This window comes from Panthera uncia, chromosome C2, assembly GCF_023721935.1.
Source record: "Panthera uncia isolate 11264 chromosome C2, Puncia_PCG_1.0, whole genome shotgun sequence".
NCBI classification, from domain to species: Eukaryota; Metazoa; Chordata; class Mammalia; order Carnivora; family Felidae; genus Panthera; species Panthera uncia.
The window spans coordinates 8,939,736-8,958,844 of NC_064810.1; the positions used below are offsets into that span (position 1 = coordinate 8,939,736).

The 19,109-nt window shown below is 45.2% G+C and overlaps 2 protein-coding genes across 2 annotated transcripts; both read right to left on the reverse strand.

Annotated features, from left to right (window-relative positions):
• Window positions 1–2,611: 2,611 nt before the first annotated feature.
• LOC125920759 (carbonyl reductase [NADPH] 1-like) lies at window positions 2,612–8,451 on the reverse strand. Its single transcript, XM_049627910.1, has 3 exons — window positions 7,990–8,451; window positions 7,332–7,439; window positions 2,612–3,373 (listed from the first exon to the last, which is right to left on the reverse strand). The coding sequence occupies exons 1-3, from the start codon at window positions 8,276–8,278 to the stop codon at window positions 2,892–2,894; spliced, it is 879 nt and encodes a 292-aa protein (XP_049483867.1). The 5' UTR covers window positions 8,279–8,451; the 3' UTR covers window positions 2,612–2,891.
• A 2,298-nt stretch (window positions 8,452–10,749) lies between these two features.
• LOC125920758 (carbonyl reductase [NADPH] 1-like) lies at window positions 10,750–18,767 on the reverse strand. Its single transcript, XM_049627909.1, has 3 exons — window positions 18,356–18,767; window positions 17,684–17,791; window positions 10,750–11,440 (listed from the first exon to the last, which is right to left on the reverse strand). The coding sequence occupies exons 1-3, from the start codon at window positions 18,642–18,644 to the stop codon at window positions 10,959–10,961; spliced, it is 879 nt and encodes a 292-aa protein (XP_049483866.1). The 5' UTR covers window positions 18,645–18,767; the 3' UTR covers window positions 10,750–10,958.
• Between the last annotated feature and the right edge of the window lie 342 nt (window positions 18,768–19,109).

A 19,109-nucleotide genomic window follows, 5' to 3' on the forward strand; every position in this document is an offset into this window, starting at 1 on the left:
GCAGGAAGGGAGGGCATAGGTGCAGGTGGAGAGGCAGGAAAACAAATATGTGCTCTGGAGATCCTGGAATATTCTAGGCAGGTGACAGGTTTTAGGCTGGCTTTATGAATTGGAGGTAGTGAAGATTCCACTAACCTGACTAGATCACGCCAAGAGGGGAGGAGTAGAAGACGATGCCCATGTTGCTGACCAGCACTTCCAGACCCCCGCACTCCTTGCGTAGGAAGTTGAGCAGTGCATGGCTGCTCTGCAGGTCATGGATGTAAGGCAGGGGGAAGCATGTTTGCGAGCACCATGTTCCCTGAGACCTGCTGGCACAGAACACGCATGATGGCAAAGCCTAGTTGGACCTAGTCACCAGCACCATGTGGCTGCAGGCCTACCAGGCTGAGCGAGGCACTTGAGTTTGGAAAGCAGACATCATAAGACACTGGGTGTGTGTTTTGGCCCCGGGCACTGGCACAGATGTCAGTAGAACTGTGTTCTAGGATCCAGGGCTGTTACCCCTAGAGCCAGAGGCCCTATCCCCCATCAAAGGAGGAGCCAAAGGTTCCAGATGGTTCCTTAAAGATGCTATGCCAGGTCTGTCTCTCCCAGGGTTGTACCCTGAACCCAGATGGAACTCCCCACTCCTAGGATCCCTCCTCTGAGCTCAGCAATGGTTCAGGACGGACTGATGTGCTCCTCAGAAAGAAAATGGGTAGTCACAGGCTAATAGGAGCTAGAGATTCATGGTAGTAGAACTAAACATATTTTGGGAAAACCCCATCAGGAAGAAAGGAATATAGCCATTGTGTTGGGAATGTGTCCTTCTTCCTCTGTAGAATGGGAAAGTTTGCCTTCTTCTAAGATGCAGTGAAACTGGTTGTACAGGGAAGTGCTTCTGAGGACACAGATCCCCTGCTTTCTCAGTAGAAACTCAAGAGAGAGATACAGAGAGTGAGGTCCTGTGCTCGGACTTGGGTGTGGGCAGGACTCCTCCCTCAGTGTGATTCCCAGTGGGCCCCGAGTGAGAGGGAATGTTTGTGAAGCTCACTGTGGCTGAGGAATTGCTTGGGATGTCTGCTTTAATGGTTATAAAGTGCTTATATTTGGTGTAGACCAAGGTTTTAGTTAATAAGTGTTATATATAATTTGGTGTTATTTTTAAGGTATCAAGGAAAAGAGATCTCTGTGATACTGGGATACATTTCCAAACCAGCAGTTGACATGCTATTGTTTTGTCCTAGACATTGATGCTCCTCATGGGTCAGTTTAGAATAGCCAGATAACAGAGAGAAAATTAATAGCCCCTTTGAAGGGAAAGACTTTTAGGTTGTTTAAAGTTTATTTATTCTGAAAGAGAGAAAAAGAAAGCAGGGGAGGGGGACAGAGAGAGAGAGAGAGATCTGAAGTGGGCTCTGTGCTGATGGCAGAATCCCATGTGGGGCTCATGAACCTTGAGATAATGACCTGAGCCAAAGTTAGACACTCAACTGACTGAGTCACTCAAGAGCCCCTGAAGGGAAAGACATAAAGTATGGACCCAACACTTGCTTGCAGGGCCCATCAGTTCTCATTTCTGTCAGCCTGAAACCCCTGGTGAAGACTGGAAAATAATCATGAGGGCAGGAAGTCTGTACCACATGGATGCTTCTGGGAGGGGTGGGAGGTGGTGGGAGGCCCCCCGGGAGCCAGGCTGGGTGTGGGGCAGTAAGAAGCTCCCCTCTGGGCCCTGGAGGTGTCAGGCCCCAGTCTGGGGATGCCTACGGAGGGCACTTTGCACCGCTCTTGTTTGCAGCCTGCTCACCTGTATTAGTGCCTTTCCTCTTCTCGGCAATCCTATGAGTTCCCCTGAATTGTACACTTGAGGAGATTGACAGACAGCAACAGGCAGGGTTTTGCTCAAGGTCGTCGCGTAAGGCAGCAGAGCCAAGACCTTTTTATTTCCAGATGTTTGTCTTGAAAGCTCTCAGAGAGAAAAGTGGGAAGAATAGGATTGTGGACACCCATGTATCCACCAAACTAGCCCCAACAATGATGAGTATTTCACTTTCCTTATATGTTCATCTTCTGTGGAGGCTTTGCTGAACTGTGTTAATGTTACACACTTGGTGACCATTTATCCCTACATGAATAGCACATTAGCCTTGAGGAGATTTGACGGTAATTCTTTCATACGCATTGATACCAATCCATATTCCCTTTTCCCCCTTGTCTCACATTGTCTTATGGATGCATCTTAAGTGCCCATTCCCATTTCACACCTTGAAGTTGACTTTTCCCCATTGAGTGTGATATTTAAAGAGACCACAGAGGATGTCTGTCCATGGTGGCATGCCTATGTCATAGAGGCTGTCATAGATGCTGATAAAGTATGCTGGCAAGGGAAATTCCACCCCATTCATGGGTTTTTATATTGTCTGTGGTGACTTTCAGGCTACAGCAGCAGATTTGAGTATATCCAACAGAGACCATTGGCCTGCAAAGGCAAATATATTCAGCATATGGCTCTTTCACTAATGTCTACCAACCTCTGAGTTAAACTGTCCCTTCTCTTGACCTAGTAGGGCCTATTAGATTTTGGGACTGGTTGGCAAGAAATAATGCGTACACGTGGACATTTACTTAGAACTGTTTATTCATCTATGATGTTGATTCATGATAGTCATTAATTCCACTCTTTCTACTCATATATCACAGAAGAAATCACAAAAGATTTCACAGAATTAGTAGCCAATTCAGTGTGAGTACTTGATATGGATAGTGATTCTTTTCTTTTCTTTTTTCCTTTCTTTTCTTTTCTTTTCTTTTCTTCCTTTTTCTTTTCTCTTCTTTTCTTCCTTTCTTTTTTTTTTTTTTTATAAGGACATTGGTGACAGTGTAATCTGTTTGGTCAAATCATGGCAGTATCATAATGGGACCCATGGAGGGAACTGAGGGCGGAGTCCCCATTGTTCAACTTTCTTCTCCATAACAAACTCCCCGTGAGGCCCCTTAGCATCCAAGGGCAAAAGGGCCAAGTAGACAGGAGTCTCTGCTCCTTCTTCTATGGTTTTGATGCCTTTTGGCCCACCCATGTCTGTTCTCACCCACCCAGGGCAGCAGGCATTCAGGAGGATCTTGTCCCCTCTCCTCTGCTCACTCAGTTTCCTGGCATAGATTCTGGACAGGACTGTGAGACCCATCTCTGACACTCCATATGTGACTACTTTCATATCAGGCCAGCCCTCGTTCTGGTGCACTCCGTTCTTTACATCGTCCACAAACTTGTTCATGAGCCCCACCAGCTCCTCCTCTGTGATGGTCTCACTTCTGAACTTCTGCTGCAGTCCTGGGCTACAGTATTCAAGAGCTACAAAGCTCATTATACTAGACACATTGACCACTCTGCCTAAAATACAACACAAATAAATCACATAGAATGGCATCCATGAGAATGATGAATACCAAATTTGCTAAAATCTGTCCATTTGGGAGACAATTACCAGTTTTCTATGAGTGTTAATGAAGACTCTATAAGCGAAGAACATGAAAATTGTTATACCCTTAATATCTCATATAATGTCAAAAAAAGAATCTAATGGGGAGGCAGTGCCCAGATGTTCCCTAAAAAAAAGAAAATGGCTTATCCAGTAACATGTTAAGTGGACTGTAAGGAGGCACTCACGCATTCATGAATAGAGATTCACTTTTCCTTCACAGGTCCCCTTTGAAGCCCCCTAAAAATCTTATGGTCACTTAGATGATGTTGTATGAGCAGATGTTTATTGACCAACAAAGAGCTGATCAGTTTATTGAAGGCCTTTCGAAGGTGAAAGACAGCACTGCATTGATAGGCTGTCACTCTGATGAGCCAGGAAAAGCAAATCACCTCACTGGGCGGACTTACAAGCTATTTTCTCTATGTTTGTGATTTCATCAACTTGGGAGCAATGACAGAATGCCAGGCAATGTGGTCGTGGAAGGGAGTGGAAAACTGACATGTTAAAGAGATGCCATAAAAAGAAATGAAGTACATGCTACAACATGAATGACAACTGACGACATTGTCCAGCGTTAAAGAGGCCAGTTACACAACACCACTCGTTATGCGATTCTGTGTATGGGATGTACAGAACAACGAAGTCTAGAGACAGGGAGTAGATTGGTGGTTGCTTAGGGCAGGGGGAAAGGGGTAACAGAGGGCCGATAGCTAAGGGCAAAGGGTCTCCTTAGGGTGATTTCAGTGTGTTAATCTTGAAGTTGTGATGGTTCTACAACTCTGTCAATACTAAAATCCAGTGAATTGCATACCCGAAATGGGTGAAGTGTATGGCAGGTGAACTTTATCTCAATAAAGCTATTAAAGGTGCAAAGCAATGACACATTTCTCACTCACTGTTTTTTAAAAATATATCAGTAGTCATAAAAATGACATTATATTGACATATATAGTTTACTATTTTTACATTTAAATATTGATTATATTTTTATATTTCAGTGAGTACTTTTAAATTATAAAAAAAGTCAAAAGGTACAAGAAAATTAGGAAACTCTCCCTTTTTCATGTAAATATCCAGGAAAGACAGTCATGGTCACTTAACTCTGACCTCCATCCCACTAAGGAATGGCAGTGCCATACAAGTTCAGTGGGAGAGATCATGCATGACCCTGTGGCTCTCATTGGTGGTGTTTAGAAACAATGAAAATGAATTATATAAACTATCTTATTAATGTAACAGTTTTCTAAGCTGAACACCTTTTAGAAAGGGGTCTGTTATTCTGGTCCTTCCTTTCATCTACAGCGTATTTGGTGTAGGATTAACAGAACATGTTTGTCAAATGTTTCAGAAGCACCTCTCAGGTTTTATTACTTACCACTAAACATATTTATTTTATTTTCAAAAATATTATATGCCTGGGTAATAATATAATAAACTATGTTTCATGATTCAAAATTGCAACAGAGAGAAAGAAATCTTTGAAAAAGAACAAGACTGGGGCAGAGGAACCCACACTGGGGTAACTGGTATACCAGAAAGGCCAATGCATTTACTCATAGGGGCTAGGAACTATTTCTTACATACCTTTAGTATAGTCAGTAGATGGAGAAATTCTTCTAACTTTCTACAGGCTGTTTGTAATAAAGATACCCTGTTTCTCTTCTATATTGTCTGTCTTGGGAAGTCTAGAATCACCTGTGAGAATGCTTGCCTGTGTATTTGAGGGAAGCCTGGCAGGGAGTAAAAGGTTTTGTAGGTAAATTCCTTGTAGTAGATGCTGCAACCATTCCCTCAACCCAGGCCTGTCCCCTGCACTGACCACATCTGCAAGTGGGCAGGGTGGTTGTCAGGGGGCTTCCCCTTAGAAGTGGGACCCTTTAGACCCTTCCGGTCTGACAGCTCAGGACAGGACACACACAGGATTGGGAAGTACTTTTAGAGCTTCCACAGCAGAGTCCCTGATCCAAACATTTTTGTCATCATAGTGGACTCATGGTTTTCAAGTGTTATTTTGAGGACTCTGAACTGGAAGGCACACAGACTGTGTGCCAAGGAGTGTATGGGCCCTCCTGACATCCTTATGTTAAGGGTGTGTGAGTTCACAGGAGTGTGTGAGATTTGTGTGAATGCGAGTGTGTGTGAAAGAGACTGTATGTGAATGTGACTGTGAGTGTGTGACACTGTGTGTGAGATCGTGTGTAAAAGGATTGCCCTGTCATAGTCACTGTGAAAAGCACGTCACCTAGGTCAGAAAGGACTCTTGCGCACTGCTGGGGCCAGGTTGTATGTTGGGCTTACAGTTTATCCAGACCATTACTCTGTATGTGACCAGGGATCTATTGTTAGGAAATCTCTCACTATCTCCTACTCTCCAAACCTCACTGTCCTCAAGCAGAGCCACAGTGATCTACACAACACAGGGTATTTTAGACATCATCACTCATCTGGGGTCACAAACTTCAAGGGCAGTATTTGACTCTCAAGGAAATTCAGTTTGTAGGTCCAAGCTGGTTTTTGTGACCTTTGATGATTTCACATTCATCACATTCCCTGAAAGATTCATGTTTTCTGATATTAAGATTACCATTTCTTCAGTCTCTTGAGTGATAAGAGGTTTTCAGAAAACACTTCAAAGTTTTAAAATATGCCTCCTGTGGTTTTCCCTGAGGTACCTGGGAGTCCTGTGATAAGGAAGACATTGACCCAATCAGGAAGAGTCCTTTTATTTTCTGTTTCCCTTGTCTTACTGGGTAAGGCTTCATTTGAAGAAGAGAGATGTAGGGAAAATGATTTGAGGACCTTGAGTAGTGGGAAGAACCACTAGTTTGGATGTCGCATGACCTCGGTCTTCAGCCAGCTGTGCTTGTGACCTTGAAATCCATTATTCCTCCAGGTTCTTAATGGGGACTATATATAAAATGCCTAGCACATCACACCTAGAAATGTCCAGCCACCTATCCTTTCTAGAATCAATATGTCAGAGTGAGTGTGAGTGAGATACATTTGCTATTGTCACTTTCTCTCCAAATTTCTCTAGTGGTTTTTCAGTCTACAGGATATTTCAAAGCAGTATCTTCTCATGTGAAGGTTGAGAGCAACTTTTCTAAGTTTCCTGGGTAAGTGTAGCCTTAACAAGACTGTATTTCCATCTTTACTTGAACCTTATATCTAATGAACAAGAGTGCTCAGATTTCCAATGTTTGCTCAATTCTTCAGAGATGTTTATATCTTAATATCTTTTTGTGTGTTTATGTGTTATTTATTTTTCATAAAGACAGAGAGTGTGAGCAGGGGAGGGTCAGAGAGAGAGGGAGAATCTCAAGCAGGCTCTGTGCTGTCAGCAACAGGCCGACGTGGGGCTTGAATTCACGAAACTGTGAGATCATGACATGAGGCGAAATCAAGAGTCAGACGCTTAACTGACTGAGCCATTGAGGCACCACAGCTTATACCTTCATATCTTTTTTGAGATAAGTGCCTGGTATAATTTAGAGAGAAAAAAGAACAACAGCTCATCCCTTTAAGGAGAGTATCCTTTAAATTCAGCAATAGGAATTTGGGGGAATGGGAGGGAAAAGATATGGAATGTGGGAAGGGGATTACATGGCCTTGATACTGATTGCCTGGTTAAGATTGGTGGTGAGCACCTGGGTGTTGTAGATTCTTATTTTGTTTTTGTGGCTACATTATTTCAGTAAACCTCTTTTTGAAGAAAGGATTAAAAAATGATAATATCTACTATCCCTCAATGTCCTTAAGGCCATAATTCTGTCTTTTGGTTTGTCTTTCCATGTCAAGAAACGGAGCAAACATTGGCCTTTTGAATGGATTCTGAGCCCATAGAGATCTGGTTAACAATTAACCTACCTTGGGGTCTCATTAGAGGCAGCAGTTCTGTGCACACGTCTCGGGTACCAAAGAAGTTTGTTTTCATCGTCACTTCTGCTTGAATATGTAAGGGGGTGGGGTCACCAACTTGTAGGGGAGAAGGAGAATTGGTTAATAAGTAGTAGCCATTGAGAAAATTTGATGCAGTGACAATAGCATTTGTGTGTAATCGGGTGAATTCTCAATAGTGTGTAGGATAGTGAACAGTTTATCCCAACATTTATTATCTGACTGGTTGATGCTGGGTGGCTTTGTAGGTTGACACCACTCACTGCAAGACGCTAAGGTAAGGTGCAATGGTATCTCTTCAGGTGGCCCTGTGGGGTTTTGTATATTTAGTAATAATTTAAAAATTCATGGAGACGCTCAAGTCCCATGAGAGTAGCTTGCAACAACCTGGGGGAGGTCCCTGAGAGTCTGATCCATGACAATGCCAAAGTTCTCTGGCTGGAAAGGCTTGCAACTTCTGGAGGGTTCTGCTCTCCCTGTGCCTCCTGACTATCTTCTTCCCTAGGGAGGTCGTTCTAGATCCACTCTGAGCTACGGCCCCAGAGCAGCGGTTCACACACCGGCCCCAACCCACCCTGGGTGGTCCCCTAAGGGAAGTCTCCTGACCTAAGAGTTCCCACGTCCTTACTGTCAAAGAAGACGGCTGCATTGTTGACCAGCACGTCCAGGCCCCCGTACTCCTTGCGTAGGAAGTCGCGCAGGGCGCGGATGCTCTGCAGGTCGTCGACGTCCAGCAGGTGGAAGCGCGGACTCAGGCCCTCGGCCTGGAGCTGCTGCACGGCCGCCCGTCCCCGCGCCTCGTCCCGTGCCGTGAGCACCACGTCCCCGGAGAACTGCCGGCACAGGTCACGCACGGTGGCCAAGCCGATGCCCTTGTTGGCCCCGGTCACCAGCGCCACGCGGGTGTCCGAACACATAGCTGTGTGGAACGCGAGTGAGGCTCTGTGTGTGTAGCGGATGGAGCTGTGGGCCAAACCGAGGGCAAGGCCTGGCCACAGTCAGAGATGCCAGCAAAACTGTTTCTGGGATCCAGTGCTGTGAGTCCTAGAGCCCGAGGCCCCGCCTTCGTTCTTCTATGAAAGGAGGGGACAATATTCCAGAAGGTTTCCTAATGACGCTATAACAAATCTGTACCTCCTGGGGCTGCACCCTGAGGCCAACCGGGACTGTGTCCTCTTAGGATCTGTCCTCTGGGCCCAACATTAGTTCTGGTTGGACTGCTTTGCTATCCAAAGAAAGGTGTTGGTCATAGGTTAGTAGGGGCTAGAGATGCATGGTAAGTGAACTAATATTATTTTGGAGAAACCTCAACAGAAAAAAAGGAGTACGGATATTGTCTCAGGAACATGTCCTTCTTCTGTAGAATGGGAATGGATGCTTTCTTCCAAGATGCAGTGAAATTACTTTTTTTTTTAATTTGTAATGTTTACTTATTATTGACAGAGAGAGAGAGACAGAGCATGAGTGGGGGAGGGGCAGAGAGAGACAGGGAGACGCAGAATCCAAAACAGCTTCCAGGCTCTGAGCTGTCAGCACAGAGCCGGATACGGGGCTCAAACTCACAGACCGTGAGATCATGACCTGAGCCGAAGTCGGATGCTCAACAGACTGAGCCACCCAGGCACCCCTCAGTGAAATTACTTTTACAGGGGAACTGTCGGAGGACACAGACTTCTTTGCTCTTTTAGGAGAATCTCAAGAGGGAGAAACAGAGAATTAGGTCCTGTGCTGAGACTGGGGTGTGAGCAGGGCTTCTCCTTCTGTGTAATTCTCAATGGGCCCCAAGTGGGAGGGAATGTTTATGAACACTTACTGTGGCCAAGGAGTTGCTTGGAATGTTTGATCTAATGGTTACATAATCTCCTGTTCGCCTATACTGCCTATTTCTTATGTTTGTCCAAGGTCACAGTTGCTACGTGTTATATACAAATAGGTGTTATTTTTAAAGCATCAGGGAAAAAAGATCTCTGTGATACTGGGGTACATTTCCAACCCAGCAGTTGACATGCTACTGTTTTGTCCTAGAATTTGTTATTCATCGTGGGTCTGTTTAGAAAAGCCAAATAACAGAGAGAAAATTCATAGCCCTTCTGAAGGGAAAGACTTTTTTTTTTTTAATTTTTGTTTATTTTTGAGACAGAGAGCATGAACGGGGGAGGGTCAGAGAGAGAGGGAGACACAGAATTCAAAGCAGGCTCCAGGCTCTGAGCTGTCAGCACAGAGCCCGATGCGGGGCTCGAACTCACGGACCGTGAGATCATGACCTGAGCTGAAGTCGGACACTTAACCGACTGAGCCACCCAGGCGCCCCTGAAGGGAAAGACTTTTAAAGTATGGACCCTAGTCCACACTTGCTTGCAGGGCCCATCAGTTCTCATTTCTGTCAGCCTGAAACCCCTGGTGAAGACTGGAAAATAATCACAAGAGGAGGGAGTCTGTACCACATGGATGCTTCTGGGAGGGGTGGGAGGTGGTGGGAGGCCCCCCGGGAGCCAGGCTGGGTGTGGGGCAGTAAGAAGCTCCCCTCAGGGCCCTGAGGTGTCAGGCCCCAGTCTGGGGACGCCTACGGAGGGCACTTTGCACCGCCCTTGTTTGCAGCCTGCTCACCTGTATTAGTGCCTTTCCTCTTCTCGGCAATCCTATGAGTTCCCCTGAATTGTACACTTGAGGAGATTGACAGACAGCAACAGGCAGGGTTTTGCTCAAGGTCGTCGCGTAAGGCAGCAGAGCCAAGACCTTTTTATTTCCAGATGTTTGTCTTGAAAGCTCTCAGAGAGAAAAGTGGGAAGAATAGGACTGCGGACACCCATGTGTCCACCAAACTAGCCCCAACAATGATGAGTATTTCACTTTCCTTATATGTTCATCTTCTGTGGAGGCTTTGCTGAACTGTGTTAATGTTACACACTTGGTGGCCATTTATCCCTACATGAATAGCACATTAGCCTTGAGATTTGACAGTAATTCTTTCATATGCACTGATACCAACCCATATTCCCTTTTCCCCCTTGTCTCAGGTTGTCTCATGGATATGCCTCTAGTGCCCACTCCCATTTCACACCTTGCAGCTCCTTTTCCTCCAATGACTTTGATATTTAACGAGACCACAGTGAATGTCTATCTGTGGTGGGGTTGCCCATGTCATAGTAGAGGCTGATAAAGTATGCTGGCTAGGGAAATCCCACCCCCTTATGGGTCTATATATCATCTATGGTGACTTTCAAGCTAAACAGCAGATTTGAGTAGGTCCAACAGAGGCCATTCACCTGCAAAGGCAAAATATTCACCATCTGGCACATTCACTAATGTTTATGAACCCCTGTGTTAAATTGTCCCTTCTCTTGACCTAACTTAGGTTCTGTTAATTTTTTGGGCTGGTTGGCAAGGGGTAATCTGCACATGTGGACATCTACTTAGAATTGTTTATTCATCTATGATGTTCATTCATTATGGTCATTAATTCCACTTTTTGTTCTCATATATTATGGAAGAAATCACAGAAGACTTCACAGAATTAGTAACCAATTCAATGTGAGTACTTGACGTGGATAAGGACATTGTAGACAGTGTAATCTGTTTGGTCAAATCATGACTGTATCATAACGGGACCCATGAAGGGAACTGAGAGGGGGGTCCCCATTGTTCAACTTTCTTCTCCATAACAAACTCCCCGTGAGGCTCCTTGGCATCCGGGGGCAAAAGGGCCAAGTAGACGGGAGTCTCTGCTCCTTCTTCTGGGCTTTTAATGGCTGTAGGTCCACCCATGGCTGTTCTCACCCACCCAGGGCAGCAGGCATTCAGGAGGATCCTGTCTCCCCTCCTCTGCTCACTCAGTTTCCTGGCATAGATTCTGGACAGGACGGTGACACCCATCTTCGACACTCCATATGTAGGTATTTGGATATCAGGCCAGCCCTCGTTTTGGTGCACTCTGTTCTTTACGTCTTCCACAAACTTGTTCATGAGCCCCACCAGCTCCTCCTCTGTGATGGTTTCACTTCTGAACTTCTGCTGCAGTCCTGGGCTACAGTATTCAAGAGCTACAAAGCTCATTATACTAGACACATTGACCACTCTGCCTAAAATACAACACAAATAGTCACATAGAATTGCATGCACGAGAATGATGAGTACCAAAATTCCTGCATTTGTCCATTTGGGAGACAATTACCAGTTTCCTAGGAGTGTTAATGTAGTCTTCTTATATAGGTGATGGACACGATACAGTCTTGAACCTTGTAACACTCATAATGTCTCAGATGATATCAGAGAAATGATCTAATGGGGAGTGCAGTGCCCAGGTGTCCCATTAAGAGGAGAGAGTGATTTATATAGAAACATGCTATCTGAAGGTAAGGAGGCACTCACTGCAATCATGAGTAGAGAACCACTTTTCTTCACAGGTCACCTTCGAGATCATCTTAACATCTTATGGTCCCATGGCCAGTGCTCTATGAACAAGTGTCTATCAACCAACAAACAACTGATCAGTTTAATGATGACCTTTTGAAGGAGAAAAACTGCATGGTGTGGGCTGTTGCTCTGCTGTAACCAGGCAAAAACAAATCACCTCACGGGCTAATGTGCGTGGCTATTTCCTCTATGTTGGGATTTCATCAACTCGGGAGCAGTGAGAAAACACCAGGCAATATGGTCACAGGAAGGGGCGATGGAAAAGTCACATGTTAAAGAGATGCCATAAAAAGAAATGCTACTACATGGATGAATCTTGATAACATTACCCAAAAGAAAGTGGTCAGTCACAAAAGACTACTCATTATATGATTCTTTATATATGGGATGTCCAGAAAAGTAAATGTTCAGACAGAAAATAGATTGGAGGTTGCTAGGACAGTGGGAATGTGAGACCAGAGGGCTGGTGCTAAGGGCACCGGTTCTCCTTGGGGTGATGACAGTGTGCTAATCTTGAAGTCGTGATTGCTCCACACCTCTGTCCATTTACTAAACTCCACTGAATTGCATACCTGAGATGGGTGAAGTGTAGGATGTGTGAATTGTATCTCTGTAAATCTGTTAACAGTGTTAATCTCACAGTTCTCACTAATTCTTTTTCAAAAATATAGTCAGTATTCATAAAAGTGAACTTATATTGACATGTATAAATAGTTTACTATTTTTCTATTTACATGAGTATCTTTAGCTTAATAGAAAGGTTATGAGAATTTATGAACAATAAGAGCTTCACTAAAATTAGCAAACTGTCCCTGTTTTATGAAAATATTCAGGAAGAACAGTCATAGTCAGTTAACTCTGAGCTCCATCCCACTAAGGAATGGCAGTGCCATACAAGTTTCTTGAAAAAGAGAATGCATGACACTATAGCCCTCCTCTCTGCCCATCGCCCACTTTCCCCTCTCCCTCACCCCCCCCCATCTACCCTTAGTTCTCAGTCCTTAAGAGTCTCTTATGGTTTGCCTCCCTCCCTCTCTGTTACTTTTTTTTCCCCTTCTGCTCCCCCATGGTCTTCTGTTAAGTTTCTCAAGATCCACATATGAGTGAAAATATATGGTATCTGTCTTTCTCTGCCTGGCTTATTTCACTTAGCATAATACCCTCTAGTTCCACCCATATTGCTACAAATGGCTAGATTTCATTCTTTCTCATTGCCAAGTAGTATTCCATTATATATATAAACCACATCTTCTTTATCCATTGACCCAGCAATAGCACTGCTAGGAATTTACCCGACGGATACAGGAGTGCTGATGCCTAGGGGCACATGTACCCCAATGTTTGTAGCAGCACTTTCAGCAATAGCCAAATTATGGAAGGAGCATAAACACCTTTTAGAAAGGGGTCAGTTATTCCAGTCCTTCCTTTCATCTACGACATGTTAAGTGTCAGTTTAATGGAACTTATTTGTCAAATGTTTTAGTAAGCACCTCTCAGGTTTTATTACATACCAATAATTAGATTTATTGTATTTTCAAAAATATCATCTGCCTGTCTCACAATAAAAACAATACACATTAATGATTCAAATTTGCAAAACACAGAAGTGTATGAAATAAGACAGGGGCAGAGGAACCCACAATGGGTAACTGGTATACCAGAAAGACAGCAACATTTACTCATAGGGGCTTGGAGCCATTTTCTTATGTACCTTTAGTATAGTCAGTAATGGAGAAACTCTACTAACTGTCTGTAAGCTGTTGCCCTCTTGTCTATTCTGTGTTGTCCCTCTCAGGAAGTCCAGTATCAGGTGTGAAAATGGTTACCTGTGTATATGAGGGAAGCCTGGCAGGGAGTAAAAGGTTTCGTAGGTAAATTCCTCATAGTAGATGCTGCAACCATTCCCTCAACCCAGGCCTGTCCCCTGCACTGACCACATCTGCAAGTGGCAGGCTGGCTGTCAGCGGGCTTCACCTGAGAGCTGGGTGAGTTGGTAGACCCTTCTGGTGTGACAGCTCAGGACAGGAAACACAAGTGCAGGAATAGGAAGTACTTATGGAGTTTATACAGCCAAGTGTCTGATCCAAACATTTGGTCTCCAGAGTAGACTCATGGCTTTCATGTATCGTTTTGAGGACTCTGAGCTGGAATGCACGCAGCCCGTGCGCTACGAAGTTTAAGGGTGGGGCGCCTGGATGGCTTAGTCAGTTAAGCAACTGCTTCTTGATTTCAACTCAGGTCATGATCTCACGGTTCGTGGGTTGGAGCCCCGCGTTGGGCTCTGTGCTGACAGTTTGGAGCCTGCTTGGGATGCTCGTTCTCGCTCTCTGCCCCTCCCTCACTCGTGCCCTCTCTGTCAAATATAAGTAAGTGAACTTAAAAGAAAAGAAGTTTATGGACCATCCATAAGACCTTGTGATAAGGGTGTGTGAGTGCATTTGAGTGTGTCGTATGTCTGCATGTGAGTGTGTGCGAAAGAGACTGGATGTGTGACTGTAAGTGTGTGACCTGTATGAGGTAGCGTGTAAAGGAATTGCCCCGTCACAATCAGCGTGAAAGCATGTCACCCAGATACGAAAGGACTCTTGTTCTGGTGGGGCTGGCGTGTGTCTCAGGCTTATAGTCTATCCAGGCCATTACTCTGTATGTGGCCAGGGATCTATTTAGGAACATCTCTCCCTCTCCAAACTTCAGTGTCCTAAAGCACAGCCACAGTGATCTCCACAACACAAGGTATTTTAGACATCATCTCATCTGGGGTCACAAACTTCAAGGGCAGCATTTGACTCTCAAGGCTATTCAGAATCTGTAAGTCCAAGCTGGTCTCATGACCTTTGATGATTTAACATTTGTCACATTCCCTGAAGGATCCATGTTTTCTAATATCAAGAGGACCAGTTCTTTAGTGTCTTGACTGATAAGGGTTTTTCAGAAAACACTTCAAGTTTTGAAATGTGCCTCCTGTGGTTTTCCCTGAGGTACCTGGGGGTCTTGCGATAAGGAAGGCATTGGCCCAATAGAGCAGAGTCCTTTTATTTTCTGTTTCCCTTGCCTTACTGGGTAAGGCTTCATCTGAAGAAGCGAGATGTAGGGAAAATGATTTGAAGACCTTGAGTAGTGGGAAGAACCACTAGTTTGGATGTCGCATGACCTCGGTCTTCAGCCAGCTGTGCTTGTGACCTTGAAATCCATTATTCCTCCAGGTTTTTAATGGGGACCATATATAAAATGCCTAGCACATCACACCTAGAAATGTCCAGCCACCTATCCTTTCTAGAATCAATATGTCAGAGTGAGTGTGAGTGAGATACATTTGCTATTGTCACTTTCTCTCCAAATTTGTCTAGTGGTTTTTAAGACTACAGGATATTGCAAAGCAGTACCTTCTCAAAGGAAGGTTGAGAACAACTTCTGTAAGGTTTCTTTCCTAACAGTAGCCTTAATAAGACCATATTATTGCCTAGTATTTTAAGCTTATATCTGATGAGCAAGAGTGCTCAGCTTTCCAATGTTTGTTCAATTCCTTAGAGATGATTATACCTTAATATCTTTTTGAAATAAATGTAGAGTATAATTTAAAGAGTGAAAGAATAACAACAACTTATCCTTTTAAAGAGAATATCTTTCAAATTCAGGAATAGGAATTTTGGTGGAATGAGAGTGAAATGATATGGAATGTGGGAAGGGATTTATATGACTTTGATACTAATTGCATGGTTAAGACTGGTGATAGGCACCTGGTTGTTTTAAGTTCTTATCTTCATTTTCTGCCTAAATGGTTTAACTAAAACTGTTATTGAAAAGAGGATTAAAATATAAGAAGAATTGGAGTCCCTGAGTGGCTCCGTTCGTTAAGCGTCAACTCTTAATTTTGCTCAGGTCATGATCTCTTGGCTCATGAGTTCAAGGCTCCTTTGGGCTCTGCAATGAAAGCATGGGGCTGGCTTCTCTCTCTCCTACTCTCTCTGCCTCTTCCTACTGGCTCTCTCTCTTCCTCTCTCTCTCTCTCTCAAAATAAATAAATAAATAAATAATCTGAAAAAAATGTAAGAATGGGGTGCCTGGATGATTCAGTTGGTTAAAAAAATAAGAAGAATCAACATTTACTATCTCTCAATATCCTTAAAGTCACAATTCTGTCTTTTGGTTTGTCCTTACACACCGAAAAACAGAGCACACGTTGGCCTTTTGCGTGTGTTCTGACCCGCAGAGACCTGGTGGATGTCATTGGAGATTGTTCTTTGTATCCTGGTTTCTGAAGTATGGGGGAGGAGAGACAGCATTTCCTTTGGCTTCCCTAGCTAGGACTTCTCCCAGATAGTCTCCCCAAAGAGGGTAATGTTCTGATAACATGAACCACTGTGGCTGCCATCCCCTCAAATAATGGAAGAACTCTCTTATTTCCAAAGGCAAGGGAACCCTGGTCTTACACTGAGAATATAGCTTGCATTTCCATGTCCCTGAGTCTAGTTTTCCTGAGGCAAGATCAATATTTGATTAGAGCCTGCCTTAGCAAATGCAGAAGAACACTCATTCCTCATTCTGGCCCGAGGCCAAATACACAGCAGACACCCACACTACTTAGTAAGTGAGAAAACAATCAGCCAGAGTATGATTTTTGCCTTTTAAGGGGAATACGTGTAGGATGTGTGATGCTGGCACACGGGACTCGTCCAACATCAACGTTGTGGTGAGTAAAGGAGTCGGGGGACATTTGAGAGCTGCCCTTTGGGTGCCAATGAAGCCAGTGGTAGAAGAAGTGATGGAAGTTTCCAGGAATGAAGAGGCAATGGAGGCAGAACTGAGAGTAAACTGTACACGCACGTACTCATTCAAGCCAGACATCCTGATCTTTCTAAAAGTATCAGCTTATTTAATTAGTGTACTGAATGGGTGGTGGTTCCCCATCACATTAACGTGGGGGTAAATATTGCAGTAGTTTACAACCAAGGAATTGTGGCAGTTTGTTTGTGCAAACAATGATCAAGGTGAAGGGAAGTTGATGGGCCTGGACTTTGGCAGGTCTGACGACAAAGATCGCTACGAGTTGTGCTCAGGATTGGACTTTGCTCTTGAAGGACTTTTGCGAGAAAGTGAGCACTCAGGGAGTACGGAGAATAACCAGAAAGGAAAAGACAGAAGAAGCAGCATCTCTTAGGAAGGTTTCAATTGTCCAGAAACGACAGCTGAGTCTCTGTTGGAGGAGAGTTGGGATGCAGATAGCTTGGGGGACAAAATCTATAGGACAACTGTAGGACCTGGTCACTGACAATCAGGAGGTGGGCATGATGACCTCATTTTTCATGGTGGGTGGATGGAGTGGTCCGTGACCAGGATGATATTGGGAAATCACAGGTGCCATCTGGACACATTTGAGATGTTTAGGTGGGGGGTTGGGTGGGCAGCTGGAGGGGTCGGATCTGAGGAGGGAAGGGAGGGCATCCTGAGGAGAAGGAGACGTAGGAAGAGAATGCTCTAGGGAATGTTCTAGGCAGGTGACAGATTTTAGGGGAGCCTGAGAAGTTTGGATGGTGAAGAGTCCACTAGCCTGAATAAAATCACTCAGAGGAAGGCAGAAGGAAGAGAAAGGGTCCAGGAAGGAATTCCCAGGGAAGTGCACCTGTGAGGGGTACAGAGGCAGGAAAGGCCTTTGTGAGGAGAATTTGAAATGAAGATGTGAAGGAGAAGAAAGAGCCAGTTGTGAAAGGCCAGCAGGACAGAAGACACTGCTTGCTGCTGGACACACGTGTACAGAGTCCTGAGGAGAAGGGCACCTGTGTGGTGGGGACACAGCAGTGAAGCAGGTGTGGCTGAGAAGCGAGAGGGAGCAGGGCCCTTAGATAAGGTCAGAGAGGCAGGAGCCAGATCATTCCAGAAATGGCACTGCTTGGGCCCCTGATCACACCTACCTTGGGGTTTCATTAGAGGCAGCAGTTCTGTGCACACGTTTCGAGTACCAAAGAAGTTTGTTTTCATTGTCAATTCTGCTTTAATATGTAAGGGTGTGTGATCATCAACTGGTAAGGAAGAAGGAGAATAGGTCAGTAAGCAGTTGCCTCCTGAGAATATTCCATGAAGTGACGATAGCATTTTTTTTTTTTCACTTGCAAACGTGAATTCTCAGCCATTTCTGTGTTAGGTAACACTATTGTCCCGGTGTGGATTATCTGGCTGGCTGATGCCGTGTAGCTTTGTAACTTGGCACCACTTGGGGATGCTAAGGGAAGGGTGCACAATGGGTTTTCTGTGTACCTTTGTTTACAATATGTTGTCTATTGCAAAATAGGTTAATATTTACCAAATGACTCAGATCCAATCAGAAAGAAACTTGGAAAAACCTGGGTGAGGTCCCTGAGAATCTGATCCATGCCAGTGTGAAGGTCCTCTGGCTGGAAATGCTTGCAACTGCTGGAGGGTCCTGCTCTCCCTGTATCTCCAGTCCATCTTCTTCCCTAGGGAAGCCGTTCTAGATCCCCTCGGAGGTCTGGACCCCAGAGCAGCGGTTTAGACACCAGCCCCAAACCCACCCTGGCTGGTCCCCTAAGGGAGGTCTCCTGGCCTAAGAGTTCCCACGTTCTTACTATCGAGGGCAATGCCCGCGTTGTTGACCAGCACGTCCAGGCCCCCGTACTCCTTGCGCAGGAAGTCACGCAGGGCGCGGATGCTCTGCAGGTCGTCGACGTCCAGCAGGTGGAAGCGCGGACTCAGGCCCTCGCCCTGGAGCTGCTGCACGGCCGCCCGTCCCCGCGCCTCGTCCCGTGCCGTGAGCACCACGTCCCCGGAGAACTGCCGGCACAGGTCACGCACGATGGCCAGGCCGATGCCCTTGTTGGCCCCGGTCACCAGCGCCACGCGGGTGTCTGAACACATAGCTGTGGGGAACGCGAGCGAGGCCCTGTGTGTGGAGCCGACGGTGCTGTGGGCCACGCCGAGGGCTAGTGGTGCGGAGACCTGGCCAGAGTCAGAGATGACAGTAGAACTATGTTCTTGGATCCAGCGCTGTGACTCCTAGAGCCGAAGCCCCACCCCCATCCCTCCATGAAAGGAGGGGCCAGAGTTCCAGTAGTTTAATGAAGCTGTATCAAATCCATACCTACTGGGGCTGTACCCTGAGCCCAACAAGGACTGTGTCCTCTTAGGATGCTACCTCTGAGCCAAGCAATGGCTTGAGGTCGACTGACGTGCTCCCCAAACTAAGGTGGTTGGCTTTGGGTTAATAGGGGGCTAGTGATTCATGGTAGGCGAGTTAAAATTATTTTCAGAAACCCTCAAAAGTAAAGAAGGAGTACAGATATTGTCTTGGGAATGTGTCCTTCTTCCTCTGCAGCATGGGAA

Coding starts and splice junctions, on each gene's coding strand:
- LOC125920759 (XM_049627910.1), bottom strand. CDS start 8,278: ATGTGTTCGGACACCCGCGTGGCGCTGGTGACCGGGGCCAACAAGGGC. Junction 7,440..7,989: donor TGCAGCCGTCTTCTTTGACA/GTAAGGACGTGG, acceptor CTCCCCTACAAG/TTGGTGACCCCACCCCCTTA. Junction 3,374..7,331: donor GCCTCTAATGAGACCCCAAG/GTAGGTTAATTG, acceptor GTTGTATTTTAG/GCAGAGTGGTCAATGTGTCT.
- LOC125920758 (XM_049627909.1), bottom strand. CDS start 18,644: ATGTGTTCAGACACCCGCGTGGCGCTGGTGACCGGGGCCAACAAGGGC. Junction 17,792..18,355: donor CGCGGGCATTGCCCTCGATA/GTAAGAACGTGG, acceptor CTTCCTTACCAG/TTGATGATCACACACCCTTA. Junction 11,441..17,683: donor GCCTCTAATGAAACCCCAAG/GTAGGTGTGATC, acceptor GTTGTATTTTAG/GCAGAGTGGTCAATGTGTCT.